The 20330-nt window shown below is 35.8% G+C and overlaps 2 protein-coding genes across 4 annotated transcripts in view; one reads left to right on the top strand and one right to left on the bottom strand.

Annotated features, from left to right (window-relative positions):
* Window positions 1-20330, top strand: part of LOC145989829 (uncharacterized) — a 105857-nt gene that overhangs the window by 9124 nt on the left and 76403 nt on the right. The window lies entirely within an intron of this gene.
* The window catches only part of LOC145989830 (uncharacterized), a 45045-nt gene continuing 41050 nt past the window's right edge, over window positions 16336-20330 (bottom strand). For both annotated transcript variants that reach the window (XM_083125226.1, XM_083125227.1), the window contains exon 4: window positions 16336-18601. In XM_083125226.1, coding sequence (XP_082981352.1) covers window positions 16660-18601 — 1942 coding nt within the window. In that variant the 3' untranslated portion in view covers window positions 16336-16659. The remainder of the gene's footprint in view (window positions 18602-20330) is intronic.

Below are 20330 nucleotides of genomic sequence, written 5' to 3'. Positions count from 1 at the left end.
ATTTACACATTTCACCTGAATGACACAAAGCATGCATCACAAACTCTGGTACCAAATATCATTACAGTAACTTTACCAATCCCATCATCATAATAAATACATTTTTTAACAATAAAACCCCTTTAACATATTCATAGATTTAGCCTGCATCATACCAAAATCCAAGTCCACCAAATGATGTGAGAGCCTGTTATATCAAGAGTTATTTTTCTGTAGTGGGGAACTTTTATATGTATGTATGTATATCTGTTCTCGGAATGATGTATTTAAGTAAACATATATTACGTAAATATCCCTGTCTCACATTAAACCATATTCTATCTAGTAGAGGACAACTATCAATATATCCATTTGTTATTTTATACAGAACCATTTGTTGAGAATTTTTGTGTCTATTTGAAAGGCTTATGAAATCAAATTCATTTAACAAATTATTGCAGCGATATTTGATGCTTTTTATAATATGAAAATCTCAGAATTTCTTTCTGTATGCACTCAATCATATGGTATTTAGTGGTTAGGTGATGTCATACTAGCGGACACTAAAGAGAAATTTAACTAGAACTGAGCAGAAATTGATGTATATTATTCAATATGAAGTAGTTTCTCAAAGTTATGGTGATGACATTAATTAGTACTAAAATAATGTAATGAATACTATATATAGTAATTTTCTGTAATTTTGACAAAATGTTAAGAAATTGTTCTATTAGATACAGTAGAGTTGATCACTTTTGTGGCATTATATTGTAAAATATGTACAAAATACATAAGTAATTAAGACATGATACACTATTTTTTTGTTTAATAGGGACTATATTTTTAATGTAAGAAAAACAGAAGTTAATAGAACAAATATTTATGCATAAATATCTTTAAATCTTTTGACAGAACATATTAGCAATTTAAGTATTTTCTGTCGGGCATATACTATAAAGGTTCTAGCTCTGGTTCCAAAACATGCAGAACTCTATGCATTCCTACAAATCATTGTTGGACGAATTTCATATTTTGCTGATCATGGTCAGATCTACTATGTGTGTATTATTCTTCAGGGAATTTGAAAGTTATTCTTGGTAAATGGAATCTTGGATTTCCATCACAGTGGATATACACCTGTGTGAGATATTGAGTAATGAACTAGATGCTTCTTTGGAAATGTTTTATTGTATATTTGAAACACAAATACAGTTTCTCACTTTCCTCTTCTGGATGCTTTTGAAGACCTTACAGATGCTTTGATGCATTTGTAACATAAAATTCCTATTCTCGAGTGCAAATATTACATCTAATTTTTACACCATGTTTATTTTTAAATGCTACCACATATTGAGCATGTGAACCATTTCTCTCAAGTGTGAATTCTTAAAAGCATTCGTAGTTCATGTACTGTTGCATGTTGAACATCGTGATTTTTCTTCTCCAGTATGAAACCTGAAATTGGTTTTAAGATGGTCTTTCATTTTAAAACCTTTCTTGCATGTTACACATACAAATGTTTTATCTGTACTGTTAGGGTTAGCAGATAACTATAAGGAAAACTTAGGACATGCTGTCCCAAAATATAGGTCACAGATCATTCACAGTAAATAATACATATTACTAGAACGTGTTAGCTTATAATGTAAGCTGTACAAAAGAATACAAAAAAAAATAATAATGATTTTTCAATGATTTCTTAAATACAAAATTAACAAACTTGTAATCCGCACTAAACAATACACTTCATACTACACGTGTTTTCGATCTTAATTCTCAGAAACACTTCTTTACTCTAAATTTCAGGTTTTGTATAAATATACTAATAAAATTCTGAGAAGTCAAACTCTGAAATTATACTGAATCACTACCAAACCTATTACAGACTATGAGTTCATTGTATTGATGTTAATGAAAAACTCTCTGAGCATTTGCATTATGACCTGAAATCATAAACAAATATTCAGCAATTAACATAACTTGATATGGATCCAGAAGCTTACGTAAATGTGATTCAAAATGTACGACATCCATGTTTTTTTCCGAATTCCTCCCCGATGCCGGACATAAGGCATGTCCGGGAAAAAGGGAACATCTGGTAACCCTATGTTCTGTGAATCCTGGAGTTCTTTCTAAGGTAGTCTTTCCTTATAAATGCTTTGTTGCAAAATACTTTTCTCCGGTGTGAATCCATGTATGAACTTTAAGTTGACCTTTCCTTGCAAATACTTTGTTGCATGTTGCACATACAAATGGCTTTTATCGAATGTGAATTACTGAATGCACTTTAAGCTGTCTTTTGCTTGTAAACGATTTGTTGCATGTTGGACATACAAATACCTCAGGCCTATCGTGAACTCTCAAATGATTTAGAAGATCATTCCTCTTTGTAAATGTTTTGTTGCATGTTACACATAAAAATGACGTCTCACCAGAATGGAATCTCATGTGATTGACAAAGGCACATCTACGATTGAATGTCCTCTTGCATTCATTGCAATAGAAAGATTTTCTATGGGGCACAGCGCTAGAAAGCTCTTCTTGATTACTGTTAAATTTTGAGGTAGATTCACAATCAATCATCCCATGACCATGTATTGCAAATTCTTCTGGGAATTGTGGTGTACATGTGACTTCTTGTGGGTTACATTCCTGCAACAAATTTTTAATTTGTAAACAATGTTCTCCATGTAATTGTTTATTAATATCTATATATCCTTCGTTAATTCCACTTCCCATTCCATGAATTTTCAACAAGTACCTGTAAGCAGATTGGAGTAATTATACATTTTAAACTGAAAAAGTTTAACAAACTTCACAATATATAATTCATTATAACTAAAAATACTTGAACCATATTTTGGAAAGGTTCTTCAATAGTACAGACAAGAAAAACTTAACAGACAAGAGGAGGTATGTGCAGAGTCGTTGAACAAGTTGAAAACAAAAACAGGACATGTATCTTGAGCATGGTGGAGTTGTGGACATATATGATATGATCTAATATCAGAAGCAATAGCAGTAACATATTAAAAACAAGGTCCAAATTTTCACCCAAAACTCACTTTAATGTAATACGTAAGTCGGGAGTGACTTACAGACGATAAGAGGATCCACTTCAGTGTATTGATACCATATCAGGTAATGGACACTGATAATGTGGACACAACAAGAACATGACTGTGACTACTGATATGTTTGTGGGAGTGTGTGCATGTGCAATACACTTACAGATGTCCATGCGCATACGTAATCTATTTGCGAAGTTTTGACCTGTTACAAATGCTATGAAAACTAACAACATGGAGACTAGGGTCAAATCAATAAATTAGGTGACCTACTTCTTCATTACTGTTAAATTTTGAGGTAGATTCACAATAAATCATTCCATGACCATGTATTGCAAATTCTTCTGAGAATTGTGGTGTACATGTGACTTCTTGTCATTAGCAACATCATACAAGGATGATTATAGATAAATGGGTGCTTAGTGCAAATAAATGAATGAAGGCAAAAATAGACATGAAGCAGGACACACCATAGCTGTTCTACTTCCTGTCATTGAAGTTTGCTTCAAATTTCCTTCTTTCAGCTTCCAGACTGTCCTACGAATAAGTCATTTGGATACTCTTTAGTATCCTTGTACTAACTATTGTTCAACTTACTTGCATACACTACCTCTATCCGGACACTATCTATAACTCATAAACTGACGTCTAGAGATCACTATGACCTGACAAACAGGTATAAAAGGAGCATTGAGCTATGCATTGTTCAGTGAGAAGAAGTATAAGCAGAATGAGTAAGTCAAAGTTGCTCAGTGACTTTGAACGTGATCCAGTTATCGGTTGCCACATGAGCAGGAAATCGATCATACATTTCAGTGCATGATCATGTAAATCAGTGCTACTGATTGTCTAGCAAGCACCATGATCGTACAGGGAGAATTAAAACAAATGGGGTTCCGTGGTTGAACAGCCACCCGCAATGTATAATATGCATGAACCTTACATTTGTTAAACTTGGAACTTAAATATATACAGCAAAATTAAAACAACAACATAAAATGATAAAAATTATTCTCTCTGCTGTTAGGATTTTTCAAATAAATAAATAATATGTGCTGTATTCTAAGTGAGGTAAGTGTACATATAATTTAAGCTTTCCACATTACTCTTGGATGACTGAATGAAAAATAATGAAATATTCAAGCAATATTTTTGACTATTACCAAAGCTGCTGTGATACAACGTGAAAGAATTACTGTTCTAATGGGAAAAAAAATTATGGATAATAAAGTTTGGACTCCAATTAAAAATTAACCAGTAGACCTACAGAAAAACGAGTTACATCAAAATTTAGCTACTTCATTTCTGCATCAATCTGTAGGAACCAATTTATTTTTCAAGTATGCCTTCGAGTTTTTATCGTGGTGAGAACAAAAGAGTACCGGTTTCATGGAGTTTTGCAAATGATCACTTTCTTTGTAATTCTATAAATAAAAAATGGGTGGTTTAATCATGATGAAATTTTAATGCGGTGCAGACAGAAAAGTTTAAACACAATTATTAATTTTCAGATTTTAAAATTGGTCACAAAAACATTCTTATCAATCTGTAGGAACCCATTTATTTTTCAAATATGCCTTCGATTTTTTATCGCGGTGAGAACAAAAGAGTGCCAGTTTCATGGATTTTTGCAAACGATCACTCTCTTTGTAATTCTATAAATACAAAATGGGTGGTTTAATCATGATGAAATTTTAATGCGGTGCAGACAGAAAAGTTTAAACACAATTATTAATTTTCAGATTTTAAAAATTGGTCAAAAAAACATTCTTATCAATTATGTGAAACAACTCTTTTTCAGTATTGGGTAGTCGTACAGCTCCATGCATTTGTTTTTAAAATCCATTATCGTCAATGCGAAACTGATTTTATACAGATTTTTATTCAACAGAGTAAAGATGTATGTGGAACGTGGCAACACCGCATGAACTGACTCACAGTGACAGCCAGCAGTTTCCACAGTTCAATAGACATCGCTGTGTGTGGTGTCCATAATTTTTAATTTCATAGCACTATACAAGGTGTAGCAATAAAGTTTCCGGATTGATTTTCTTATTCATTTCAGGTCGCGTCGATAACAAAGAGCTGGGTAGTATACTGACCTGTGGACTATTCTCTGCCTGTGCACAAACTTTTACGCATATGCATGGAACAGTCTCGCTGTAGCATTTGTTAGAAGCAGACTGTGCATCTGAGCTTAGTCGGAATCATGTTGAGTTCGAAAGTGGAACAACGCATTAATGTCACAAAACTTGGGAAATCCGCCACGGAAATTTACAATTAGTTGAAATAAATTTGTGGGGATCAGTGTTTATTTCACACACGAGTTTTCAAGTAGTTTTAGAAGTTTTAAAGAGGGTAGAGAAGGCGTCGGGGACGATCCACCATCAGGCTACACCTGCTCTTCGAAAACTCAAGTAAGTATCGAGAAGGTCGCTAAAATTGGTCATTGATTGGGTGCATTTAGGCCAGACTGTCATTCAGTCGTATTATAAGAACGTTTTGGGGATCCTTCATGAAAGGGTGAGAAGGAGACCAGACATGTGGAAGAAAGGCTCATTGATTCTTCATCAGGACAACGTGCCAATTCACAACATGCTATCTGTCAAAAGTTTTTGGTGAAACGCAACATTCTAGTGTTGGAATATCCACAGTACTCGCTGGACTTAGCCCCGTGCGACTTTTTCTCTTCCCAAAAGTCAAGTCTGCACTAAAAGGAACCCGGTTTGAGTCTTTGGATACGGTGAAAGCCAAAGCGACGCGACTCTTGAACAGGATATCAGAAAATGACCTGCAATACTGCTTCTAGAAGTGGGAGATCCTCGTGGAGCAGGGTAGGGATCGGGAGGGGACTACATTGAAGGGTACAATATTTTGATTGTCTGATTTTTTTTCAATAAAGAGTTACAGCATGAGTCAGGAAACTTTATTGCCACACCTCGTATAACATATAATCTTCTTTTTGGTTTATGGGCAAGAAGATACAAAAAATGCAAATTTATTTTTCAAACAGAATCCATTCAACCAGAACAAAAAAAGTGTCTGCCAGCAAAGGATTTCATTTTAACTCTTAGCATATTCTTTTTTGCATGATAGAAAACTTAATTTTTGTCAAAAGAGTGAAGTTTTATTGTTATGAAAAAGCATTAGGTCTACATATTTAGGCACAAATACAAGGCCAGTTCAGAAAGAAACTAAACTCTTTTTGTAAAGTTTGAGCATAAATTTGTTGAATAGAACTGACAGTGGTGGTGCGTGTCCTTAGTTATTAACTGGGCCCAGTTTCAAAGCTGTTTGAGTGCAGATGTGCTAAATGCCCATGGCGATCTTCAGTTACCCTGCCATGAAGGAACTGGAAGAGCAGCGAGTATGTGTGACATACAACATGTTCCGTGAAGCCTGCAACATGTTCCGTGAAGCCTGTCGAGGAATGTTACAGTCTAACATAGAGTTATGAATGGTACGGACATTTCAGATCACGTCGAACCTCCATTGAGTATGACGCAAATCTGGATGCCCATCCACCTCGACCGACATGAAGCACATGAAAAGGGTGTAGGAAGTCATATGTGCAAACCGTTGTCTCACAATACGTGAACTGAACATCAGTATAGGCTTGTCACATGATTTTCATGGACAAACCTGCAGATGCAAGTCCTGGATGGTCTATCACGATAATGAACGTGCTCATTCATCAATCATTTTCCAGGAGTTTTTGGCACACAACTGGCATACTCCCCTGATTTGGCACCAGCAGACTTCATCCTCCTTCCTAAGTTAAAATCAACTCTCAAAGGTCACATATTCCAGACAATGAAAGAAATCAAGGAAAATTTGATACGGGTCCTACAGGCCATTCCAGGACTGGAAGAATGCTGGGAGCGGTGTGTGCACAGTGGAGGGAAGTACTATGAAGTACAGATCAAAATAGCTGGTGAATATTACAATTTTCTCAATTTTGTAAAAGTTTGCTTTCTCTCTGAACAGTCTTTGTATGTGATGGAAGAAACCAAATTTTATATCCAGTCTCTAGTAGAATTTACATCGTAAAAGGTCTAAGAGAGTTCAATTGGATACATTTCACCACCACAACTCAAATTAAAACAGAATTACAGACTTTCACAGATAAATTTCTTAAATTACATGGCCAAATATTTTACTGTTAAAATATTATTCTACTTATGTTGAAAAATATGATGACTATAATTATTTTTTTAAAATTACTTGGGTACTGGGTCAATAAATCAGTGCATACACAGGGCGATCTTAAAATTCTTATTTCTTACATGTTTCTCCTACAGAACTGAATCATGAATTATAGAAAGCTTTTTTTTTATTTATGTTAAATCAGGAAAACCTGGGTATTATTTACGTTGCCTTATTCATGTTTTTGATATTTTAAAAGCCTATATAACCCCTCTGGCCAGGATTTAAATCTCCCGCCTGACAAAACCTCAAGTGGTATTTAAATTACTCAGCTTCAGTGTTTTCTGGTTATATCAAACAAATTTCTATACTTTTAAAATGAGAGAATACATTTAAATAAAATTTTCTGTTACTCACCCACAGTTTCCACTATCTTGGTTGGTGTGAATTTTTGTGATTTATGCATTTTTCATGCATTCTAGATGAATGTTGTTCACATCACTATATTGTTTGAAAGTAACTAACATTTTCTGTCTTAATACAGTTTTTATCACATTAACACTTAAAGATAATCACGAAAACTAACACTTGATATAACACTTAACTTGAACAATTACTATATATATCTGCAGGGAAGAATCATTGTCGAAAATTTACAATTTGAGCTTTGTGTGGTACAGTTTGAAACAGTATTCAAAGCACAAGCCGACTTTACAATCAGGGCACCAGTATATTGTTTCTTTTCTCTTGTTCCTTTGGATCATACAAACAGCACATCTTCTTTGTGGTTTTGCTTTCTTTCTTGTTGGAGGCAGTTTCTCAATGAAGTGCCTACCATTTAGTCTTGTAGGTGGTGGATTTTTAAGCGGTTGTCCACGTGACGGAGGAGTAGGAATTTGAGATCTGTGTGTAAGAAGCAGAGCATTTGAAGAGTCCAGTCTACAGTGTGTTTAAAAAAGATAGTAAAACCTTATATCTGTGTAACCATGCACCGACAGTGAATAAAACTTGCACTACTTCAACTACTGTGGTGTAAAGTTTGAAATGACTGCCGCTAGATACCACTAGTAGCATATAATAGTAGAATAATAGATGCTAACCGTAGTCGTTCACATGATGGCATCTATGCAACAGAAGGTGTTTTTGTCAGCAAGACATTACACCCTGTGACTTTTTCTTGTGGGGATACGTAAAACAATGTATTTTTGCTCCACCTTTACCTATTGACTTGGATGAGCTCAAGGACAGAATCAGGGCTGCAGTAAATTCTATGGAAGAAGATATAGTCAGACACAGTGACGTGTTTGGAAGGAATCCAGCTATCGTCTTGATGTCATCAGTGCAGCAGGTGGAGGGTACATACGGCATTTATAATACAGTGAGTGAAACTCGAGGACATACTTAATACTACTTTGTAATTTGTTGGGTACCTGTAAGACAGTTTGATTATTGAATATAATTATTTGAAATTGGGTCATTCTTTTTGGAACATACTCTGTACGCGAGAGAAAGTCTTTGTGCTTTTGTAGAATATATTAAATATACATTGTGGATTGACTAACTAGCTAACTAACTCTCTAGCCTTCTTAAACCCGAAGGTTCATGGCTGCAGCAACACAGGCCTTCCATCTATCCCTATCCTGAGCAAGATCTATATACTCTTTTCCATCCCTACAGATTTCCTTTAGGTCCATCTCAACGTTATCCTCTATCTTCGTCTTGGCCTTCCTATAGGTCTCTTACCATCAGGTTTCCCAACAAGAATCCTGTAAACTCCTCTCTCCTACCCCATTCGTGCCACATGGCCTGCCCACCTAAGTCATCTTGATTTAATTATTCTAATAATATCTGGACATGAATACAAATTATGCAGTTCTAAATTATGTAACCTTCTCCACTCACCTGTCTCCTCATCCCTTTTAGGTCCAAATATTTTCCTAAGGATTTTATTTTCAAATACTCTCAGTTTATGTTCTTCTTTCAATGTAAGGGACCAAGTTTCACACCCATATAATACTACAGGCAAAATTACTGTTTTGTATATTTTAACTTTTAGTTTCTTAGATATTAAATGAGAAGACAAATGTTTATGAAGAGAGAAGTAACATGCATTTCCTGAATTAAGCCTACTTTTTATTTCCTCTTTAATATCATTTTCATTTGTTAGTATTACTCCTAAGTATTTGAATTTGGAAACTGGTTCAAACTAGTTATCAATAATTAGATTTTGATTATTACCTAACACTTGGTTTCAGCCTGTAAGCATATATTTAGTTTTCTCTTTGTTAACTTCCAAACCTATCTCTTTAGCAGTTTTGAAAAATATTTTAGCATTATTCTTAATTGTATTTATATCATCCCCTAATAAGTCTACATCATCTGCATATGCTAACAACTGAGTCACACCATTTAATTTTAGTCCTCCTTTAGTTTCTCTTACCTTCCTAACAGCATATTCTAAGGCAAAATTAAAGAGCAATGGAGATGCATCTCCTTGTCTTAACCCATCATGAATTGTAAATTTGCCAGACACATTAATACCCACACGAATTTTACTTTGTTTCACTGGTGCATACTTTTATCATACTAACAAGCTTCTTAGGTATTCCAAACTCGACTAATATATTATATAATTTATCTCTTTTGACCGAATCATATGCTTTTTTGAAATCAATGAATAGCTGATGGACATTTTGATTATATTCCCACTTTTTTTCAAGTGTCTGTCTAATGTAAAAAATTTGATCTGTAGTTGATACGTTTAAATCCACACTGATAATCACCTATAATTTCATTAGCATATGGGGTTAGTCTTGTTAAAAGAATGTTAGATAATATTTTATATGTTGTTGAGAGTAGAGAAATTCCACGGTAATTATTGCAGTTCATTTTATCACATTTTTTAAACACAGGAACAATTATGGATTCTTTCCACTGTTGAGGGATTTCTTCTTTATTCCATATTAAACAAATTAATTTATGAATTTGACATATTAACGAATTTCCACCATATTTAATTAACTCAGCTGATATTAAATCAATGCCAGGTGACATTGTGGATTGACACATTCAATAAATGACTAAAGAGAGCTTCAAGTACTATTTTCTACATCTCTTCCTTTCCAACCAATACAGCTGTATTCTTATTTTTTTTTTATCGACCCCTCCAACTGACACATTGTATTGCAAGATGGTTTAGTTACATCCTTTCCTCTCATATGTTTTTGTTATATCATTGTCATGGAAAAATGTTGATATGGAGACATCATTCTGTCCCTTCATTTCATAACCAGCACCATTGCATTTATCTGACACTCAGGATGTCTACAATTTCATAAAAACAAAATTATCTAACTTTTCAGAACAAGTCATGCAGGTATCAATGAACATTTACAACAGCACTTGTGAGATACTAAAATATCCCAGTCAACTACTGGTCTAGCAAAGCACCTCAAGTTCAACAAACAACCCAGTCAGGCATATCTCGCACACATTGACACCAAAATCAAAGAGACGTATGGAATTGTGCAGTTTCCACATGAACTAAACATTGACAGCGCTCACGAGCATCATTTGGCTCCTGAAACTGCAGCAACTGAAACCCAGTATGCACAGCAAATGTAGCAGATGAACTGGCTACACCAGCACTCCTACCAGCATGCAGGCAAAAGACTGGAACTGGAAGCCTGCCCAGCAGTGAAGCAACGAGTTCCCAAGTAGATAGTGGCAGGAGCCCATCAAATTAAATAGAACCTTCACAAGTCTCATGGAAAAAAGTTCGTAACTCGTTTAAGTGTATTTATTAAATGCATATTTGACCAAACAATGTGTACTACTGTATCATCCTCAAAATGAGATGTGCAGTTTTCTACTTTGATTTGATTCTCCGAAATAGACACTTATATATTATGGAATTTTAAACAACCAGGTACAGTTGATTGTCATTCAAAACCCTTATAGGGGATTTCAGTAAATAAGCTCTACACCCTCACTCAAAAAGTGATAAAATATCAGATAGATGAACAATCAACATGCACTATGTTTGGCACAAAATCATCCATCTAAAGTTCAGTGTATTTGGCTTCCGCTTTAAAAAATTTGGCTACCACTGACGTAGATGTATTTGATCTTTTCCAACAACACTTAGGAAAATTCAAATCTTTTCACTTGGTGCCATATTTTGAAAAACTCATCCATACGCATATATACATATTATAAAATAATGAAAACTGAGCATGACAATAAGCAGACATCAGCCATTATTCAAAACTTGGAAACAAATTCTCCAGTGGAAAGAAAACATACCTAGGATTATACCAGCTGTAAACTGATGGAAAACAAACAGAACTTGGTACTCTTGCAAGACTGCATTCGCATATCTGTTGAAAATTCACTATAGTAAAAAATGGTTAATAATTAGACCTAATGTATTTCTGGCATACAGTGACGATGCAAGAACATGTGGTCACAGGTATGAGTCGATTATTACAAGATTGCAATTCTTCATTTCAGGAGTTCCTTAATCTTAATTTTGTGTTCAGGCAAAATACCAGATATCTGTACATATGGCATTTTCCATATTTACATTTTTTTTCCTGCTCATGATGCCTGTGGGAGACAAGAAATTTCAAGTTTTTATTGTGTACTGATTACTTAACTTAGTCAGTCACCTATATTCTTTAGGAGTAAAAGAAGCTAATAGTAAACATGGCTCAATTTTTTTATATTTGATTTAAATCCTTGTTTTGTGACAATGAAAGTCAGCAGGTTGCTCAGGTGCCACTGAATCAGTCTACATTTCAAATTCCATCTCCCAAGTATACTGTTCAAACTTCTTCACTACAGCTCATGTGTTGAGTTTGATTGATTGATTGAATTATATTATTTAGTGTCACTTTTCTGTCACTGTTGGCTAATCAGGATGATGAGTGAGGACATGATGAAATTGATGAAGGGACACTCACAAACACCCATGCCCAGGCTGGGATTCGAACCTGGGACCCCTGGAGTTGTAGCGGGATGTGCTAGCCACTCCGCCATGGGGGCCAGCTCCCAGGCGTAGAAGCATTACCACTACACAACGGAGGTTGGCATGTGTTGAGAGTGTGCATGATATCATTCAACTGCGTGCACTTTGACCTGTAACCAATGACACACTCAGGCTCCTTATCCTTAAATGCATCCATTAATTTGTATCAGAGTTCTGTAGTTCGAAAATCTGATGAGGAGTTTGAATGTTTACTTGAAGTTGGCCATAACTGAAATTTTGTGTTGTCTCAAATCATTTTCATTTTTCAAGTAAGGTTTTTGTTCAAAAGTTAAGCAGGCTTCAGACGGTCTCCCCGAAGGTGCAGTTGTAGTAGCATCGCCATCTTGTAACCAAGAGGTCCTGGGTTCATACCCGGGAGGCACATAGTGGTTCGGATTCCACTTTAAATTGTAGGTCCAGTCCCGATTGGCCTTACTGTGCATAAAGTGGACTTAAATACCAAATCAATCGATCAATAAAAACTTTTCTGCATGTTGCGGATACAAATGTTTTATCTGTATTGTTAGGTTACCAGATCACTATGATGAAAAAGGAGGACATGCTGACTTTAAGTCAAAATGTAGGACACAAATCATTCACAGTAAATAATAAACACTACTACAGTCGTTTTCACGTTCAGAAGACACAATGGGCTCTTATGGGCAATGCTTTTCTTATGGGAAATACGAGCGCGCTGTTGTGAAATTTCTGGATTTACAAATTTAGCTTAAGTAAAATCGGTACCTGCAGTTTTGCAGGAAATTTTGTAGAGAATACGATGGTGAACACAAAAAACTGGTAACTTGCTTACATAATTTTAGATAAATTAAAAATGCAAATTTTCCGTGAAAACAATTTTTACATTGTTTCAATTCCTAACGTTGAAACATGCCGTAAAATTGAAGCTTTCATTATGAAAAAAATTGACACTGTTTTTTAATTGTCATAGGTGATGGTGGTACTCAGAATTTATCAATACTTTAAAGCATATTCGCATTAAAAAATATTCAAATAAAGTATGTGGAGATTTTTTATATTCGGGCAGTAGAAAATGTCGTCACTGGCCATTTTTTGTTCTGTAATTCCAAGTAAAAACTTCCAGCGACAAAGTTGTGGAGAAAATAATGAAATTATTTTTTATAACCACTCAAAGGTTCCCAGAAATATTACTTCCATGCATTTGGAGTTTCTTTTTAACCCGAACCGCGCGCGAAGTAAGGGGAAGTTGTCTGGCCATCTTGAGCCGACTCACCGCAGCATTCCGGCTATCACCACCAAGTTTTCGAGTTGTTATTTTATTTCCATTCAGTAAAAATATGAACTTCATGCAGTTTGTTATAATAGAATTGAAATTACTTAAATTTAATAATTGACAATTATTTCCAATGCTGCTGTTGTGAGCAACATTAGTGCTGTCGCAAATACACGTTGTTTTCGTTTACATTACTGTCGACATTAATACTGAAATGAAGATCACCTTTCAGTTTCCAACGTACACATAAATTCATAGATACCATATTAACCTTTGAAAGGCTTTCCAACACGTGACAAAATATGGGGCTTCAAGATAGAAATATGACATGCCTTGCTTGAGTCATTCACGTCTTATCAGTTCACGTGGGTCATAACTCATTTGTTTGTTTGGGTTGCAACTTGAATTTAACCCATGTGCCAGGTTCCCCTTACTTGAGTGAGAGATCTACTTTGGTCTGTTTAGACTTTTTCCCTCTCCCGAAAAAGTGTTTTCAGTTATGTGAGCTCTCAGTGATTTTTACTTTTGTAAGTGATTTCTGAAGTGTCATATTCGTGCATTACACTCGCGTGTGTAGTGATCGCAATGGATCATAGTAAAAAGGGTAACTGTAACGTTCACAGTATAATATTAATATTAATAATTACATATAATTATCATTTTATATATACAAAATATGTAATACCTTCATTGTGAAGGAAGGTCATCATTTCCCGGCGACATGAGCTAGCGCTGTATTGGCAACACTGTGCGGTTTCTCCATAAGCCCCGTTGTGTCTTCTGAACGTGAAAACGACTCTAGAACATGTTAGCACATAATGAAAATTGACACATTTCAATACAAAAATAATTATGATTTTAATGACTTCTTAAATACAAAATTCCCAAACTTGTAATCCAAACTAAACAATACACTTCATACTACACGTGTTTTCGATCTTAATTCTCAGACACACTTCTTTTCTCTAAATTTCAAGTTTTGTCTAAATATACTTAAGAAATTCCGACCAGTCAAACTCTGAAATTATACTGAACCACTACCAAACCTTATACAGACTCTATGAGTTCATTGTGTTGATATTAATGAAAAACTCTCTGAACATTTGCATTATGACCTGAAATCGTAAACAAATATTCAGCAATTAACATAACTTGAAATGGATCCAGAAGCTTAAACGTGATTCAAAATGTACGACATTTATGTTTTTTGCCAAATTCCTCCCAGATGCCTGACATAAGGCTAAAATGTAGGACATGTCCGGGGAAAAAGGGAATGTCTGGTAACCCTATGTTCTGTGAATCCTGGAATGCTTTCTAAGGTAGTCTTTCCTTATAAATGCTTTGTTGCATGTTGCACATACAAAATACTTTTCTCCAGTGTGAATCCATGTATGATCTTTAAGTTGACCTTTCCTTGCAAATACTTTGTTGCATGTTGCACATACAAATGGCTTTTCTCCAGTGTGAATTGTGATATGCTCTTTAAGCTGACTTTTTGTTGTAAATGATTTGTTGCACCTAGGACGTACAAAGGGCTTTTCTCTACTGTGAATTCTTGTATGAATTTTCAGATGACCTTTCTGCACAAACGATTTGTTTCATGTTGGACATACAAATGCCTCAGGCCTACTGTGAACTCTTAAATGTGATTGAAGAGCATTCTTCTTCGTAAACGTTTTGTTGAATTTGAACATAAAAATGACCTATCACTAGCATGGAATCTCATATGATTGACGAAGTCACGTCTACGATACAATGTCCTCTTGCATTCATTGCAATACAAAGATTTTCTATGGGGCTCAGGGCTAGAAGGCTCTCCTTCATTACTGTTAAATTTTGAGATAGATTCACAATCAATCATTCCATGACCATGTATTGCAGATTCTTCTGAAATTTGTGGTGTACATGATGTGATTTCTTCTAGATTACATTCATGCAACAAATGTTTAATATCTGAAGAATGTTCTCGATGTAACTGTTTATCAATATCTACATATCCTTTGTTAATTCCACTTCCCATTCCATGAATTTTGAACAAGTACCTGGAAACATATTGGAGTGCTTACAAATTTCAAATTGAAAATGTATGACAAACTTCACAATTATAATTCATTATACCTAAAACTACTTGACCCATTCTTTTCAAAAGACTTTTCAATGAGTAAAGGGAGAAGGAATTTAGTAGTACAGACAAGAAAAACTTCACAGACAAAGGACGAGGTATGTGCAGTCATTAAACAAGTTACAAAACAAAAGTAACACATGTTACTTGAGCATGATGGGGTTGTGGACATGTGATGTGATCTAATATCAGGAGCAATAGCAGTAACATATTAAGAACAAAATCCAAATTTTCCCCCAAACTCACTTTCATGTAATATGTTAGTTGGGAGTGACCTACAGATAATAAGAGGATCCACTTCACTGTATTGACACTATATCAGATAACAAAGACTGACAATGTGGACACAACAACATGACTATGACTGATATGTTTGCGGGTGTGTGCATATGCAATACACTTACAAATATGCATGCACATACACTATCTGTTCGGGGAGATCTGACCTGTTACAAATAGTAGAGGAAAAGATCTAAATATGGGCCCCCCTTTTTATGCTATTTTTGGAGGAAAAAAATTAATATATCAAGCACCTGCCTTTAAAATACATATCTATGAAATGTATACTTAAATGTAATAGCATGCTAAAAGTATAGAAGGTCTCCATTTAAAGAAATAAAGGAAATTTCCAATAAATGGAAAATGATGTATTTCAAATGGGCTACTATTGGCAATATCACAGAAAGCAATTAAATTTTTTTTTTAAAAAAACAGTCATTTATGGCTAAAACATAAAATTCACATTTATGAATAATCTGCTGTTTTGAAAATCACGAAGAATTGGAAAAAAATCGAAATTAAGAAAAACATCCAAATATTTGTTTAAAATGTGATCTCAACATGGACGAACAATTGATTTGATTTTGCGTTTTAAGTCCACTTTATGCACAGTAAGGCTAATTGGGACTGGACCTACAGTTTAAAGTGGGATCCGAACCACTATCTGCCTCCACCAGGACGAACAATTGAAATAACATAAAAGTTCAAAAGTAAACAATGAAATATATTCATTCTTCATGTAGCAAGGTGAAAAATGTTCTATGTAGATGACAGTGTCAGTCTATCATTTGCAGAAATCGCAAATATACAGATCTTTGTCCGCCCCTGCACACTTGTTGTGTGCCCACAAAGAACAGGATTGACACATCACCCACAATTCATTGGGACGGTCTTCAGAAAATTTTTCGCCGCAAAACATGCACTCAGCATCATTATCTTGTGGCTGTATTTCTCCGAAAGGAACTTCAATATCACTTTCGTCACTTTCAATCAACTGCATCCTAGTGACGGGCTCTTCTTCATATTCATTCGAATGGCTGCTGTCCGCATCTTCCTTGAGTTTCGTCTTTTGTGCTGCAAGGTTTGATGAACCCTGTTTGCAGAGGATTTGTTTTGCTTTCTTCTTTTCTTGGTCTTCTACCAATGACTTTCGTTTCCCTTCTCCAAAATCCAAGTTCCTCTTTCCCTTTTGTGGTTTACTTGCCGACCTCTCCATCGATGCAGAAAGAGCAGCCTTGTAGGGAGTTCCCGTAACAACAGAAGCCACTGCAACCTTCGGACCTCGATTACTCGCTTTCTTTGTGATTGATGGAACAGGCGAGATATCGAATGGGCTAATCAGATCTCTTGACATTTCTTGATGATTGGTCTCATCCTGCATGTAATGTGGCACAGAATCTAGCCAGCCTTCTGGCAATGTTCGGCCTCGCTGGGTTGATCCACTTGGTCCAGGGATTGCATCGGGTGACATCTCAGCTGAGGAGCACATCTTGTCAGATTCCCTTTGAGCTTCAATGAAGTCCGCCTCGGAGAAGATATTTTTATTCAGAGGGTAGATTCCTGTTGTTCTAAATCCATTTACTGCAATTTCACAGGTTTGGACCTTCAAATAAGCTTTTCCAAAAATCTCCATCATGTTGTAGGGAGTGACAGGTTTCTGATTGTGACGTATCCACATCCGCACTTCCTCGCTATAGAACACCTTCAAGGGTCCCATGAAAGTTTTATCTAGTGGTTGAAGTAGGTGCGTTGAGTGCGGAGGCAGGGAAATTATGGTTATGTGGTTAGCTCTGGCAATGTCAATGACTTCCATATTCCTAACATGGGTGTAGTGTCCATCCAAAATAAGGAGCACGGGGGAGTCTGCTGTAGGGACTACTTTTTCAATGAAATGGTTAAGCCATTTCGTAAAAATGTTGGCTTGAATCCACCCAGATGGATGTGCGAAACCAATAGATCCTGGTGGAGCACCTCGCATGAGCTGTTCGGACATGTTCTTCCTTGGAAACACGATTGTTGGGGGGACGAAAACTCCACTAGCACTCATGCATGCAATGATTGTGACTGTAGCTCCCCTTTCTGCTGATGTGAGTGCAGCGATTTGCCTCTTTCCTCTCCTTCCGATGACGTAAGGTACTTTACTTTGCACTATCGTGAGACCTGTCTCGTCGACATTAAAAATTCTGTCGGGAAGGAATTTGAACCTTTCGTAAGCTTCATCAAGAAGTTGAAAAAATTTCTGGACGTTTTCTTTGTTAAATCCTACAGCTCTGGAGAATGGGGTGGCACACTGTTTTCGCATAGACAAGACATCGCTGTGACGACGAAGAAAGAGATCTGCCCATGTTCTTCCTGCCTCAGCTGACCGGAAAGGATGGGGTATGTTGTTCTTTTCTGCAACTTGATAGGCAATTCTCTTCAGATCGCCAATTGTAAAACCAAAAAATCTTTGTTCCGTGAACAGCAAATATGCCACAAGCAACTTCTCCAGTTCTTCCCCTAAGATTGTCTTTCTTCCTAACTTTATTTTTGATGCTTCTGCTGGCGTCAATGAATTATTCTTGCTAAGTCTTTGCAACGTAGAACGAGGAACTTTATGAACAATGGCTGCTTTATCACAAGTCATTTTCTTTGATCTTACGTCTGCTATGGCACTCGCCATATCATCTTGATTCCATGTCTTTCGTTTTCCCTTCCTTTCGTAGCATGGCTTTGTCCTGGGCATTCTAAAACAAAAATAAACATTTTTTTAGTTCTTTGTTGAAGTATTACTAATATTACCTTATGCCATAGCCCATATTTAGACCATCATGCCATTTTCTTCTTCAATTTATTTTCGCACTCTGTAGTACATATTTCACAAACAAACCATGGCATGATAAAAGCCCACATTTGTTTTATGTACCGCTAATATCATAACCTATACAAAGCAGATGAGAATTCAGAAAACGTTGAGTTAAAACATACCTGCAAAAAGTTTTCGGAGGTCGCAAATCTATAACAGTGTCCAAGGACAAAACTAACCACCACTTTCTCTTGCGAATTGGCAAGAGAACTTTTGTCCTTGACAGATAACCAGTTCCCATAGCCTCCACCAGGCTGCAGCACCCGCCAGTGCTGATAACTCCAAAACCCATATTTAAACCTTCGCCCATATTTAGACCTTTTCCTCTACGAAAGCAAACAACAGGGAGACTATGATCAAAACAATAAACTAAGGAAACAATGTTAGCAACATCTGAGAAGGAATGTTCTATCTCTATGGGTACAGATAAGTGAGAACTTAATGCAAATAAATCAATGAAGGCAAAAATAGGCATGAAGCAGTACACACCATAGCTGTTCTACTTCCCGTCATTAAAGTTTGCTTCAAATTTCCTTTACTCTGCTTCCAGACTGTCCTACGAATAAGTAATTTGGATAATCCTTAGTATCCTTGCACTATACTATCTGATAAAAAGTATCCGGACACTATCTCTACCTAGTAAACTGACGTCTAGAGGTCGCTATGATCTGACCAACAAGTATAAAAGGAGCATGAAGCTATGCATTGTTCAGTGAGAAGCAGTACGAACAGAATGGGTCAGTCAAAGGTGCTCAGTGACTTTGAACATGGTCTATATCGGTTGCCACATAAGCAGGAAATCAATTATACATTTCAGCCCTTCTCAATGTGCTCAAGTCAACTGTTAGTGACATGATTGGGAAGTGGACACATGAAGGTACAACCACAACAAAAACATGAACGGGTAGGCCATATGTAACGAAACAAAAAGACTGTCATGCATTGAAGACAGTGGTTTGCAAAAATGCCAGTCATTGAGTGAAAACATCACCCACGAGTTTTGCAGTGCTACTGATTGTCCAGCGAGCACCATGACTGTACATCGGGAATTAAAACAAATTGGGTTCCATGGTTGAGCAGCCACCCACAATGTATAATTATGCATAAAAATTACTTTTGTTAAACTCTGACCTTAAATATATACACCAAAATGAAAAGAATAAAAAATTATGAAAATGAATCTCTGCATTCAGAATAAAATGTGCTGTATTTTAAGTGAGGTACATATAATTTAAGCATTATATATTAATCTTAGATAAGTAAAGTTGTAGGTGACTGAATGAGAAAAAAAAAGTAATATTCAAGCAATATTTTCTAATTACCAAAGCTGCTGTGATACAACGTGCAAGAATTACTGATCTATCAGATTAAAAATTGTGGATAATCGAGTTTTGACTCCAATTAAAAATTAACCAGTAGACCTACATAAAAACGAGTTACATCAAAATTTATCTACTTCAATTCAGCGTCAATCTATGGTAACCAATTTCTTTATCAAGTATGGCTTCGATTTATTATTGTGGTGAGAACAAAAAAAGTGCCTGTTTCTTGGAGTTGTGCAAATGATCGCTCTCTTTGAAATTCTATAAATAAAAAATGGATGATCTGAT

Source organism: Lepisma saccharinum, chromosome 7, assembly GCF_977018435.1.
Source record: "Lepisma saccharinum chromosome 7, izLepSacc3.1, whole genome shotgun sequence".
In the NCBI taxonomy this organism is placed as follows: domain Eukaryota; kingdom Metazoa; phylum Arthropoda; class Insecta; order Zygentoma; family Lepismatidae; genus Lepisma; species Lepisma saccharinum.
The sequence above is the reverse complement of the archived record's forward strand: the minus strand, read 5'-3'. Positions and strand labels throughout refer to the sequence as shown.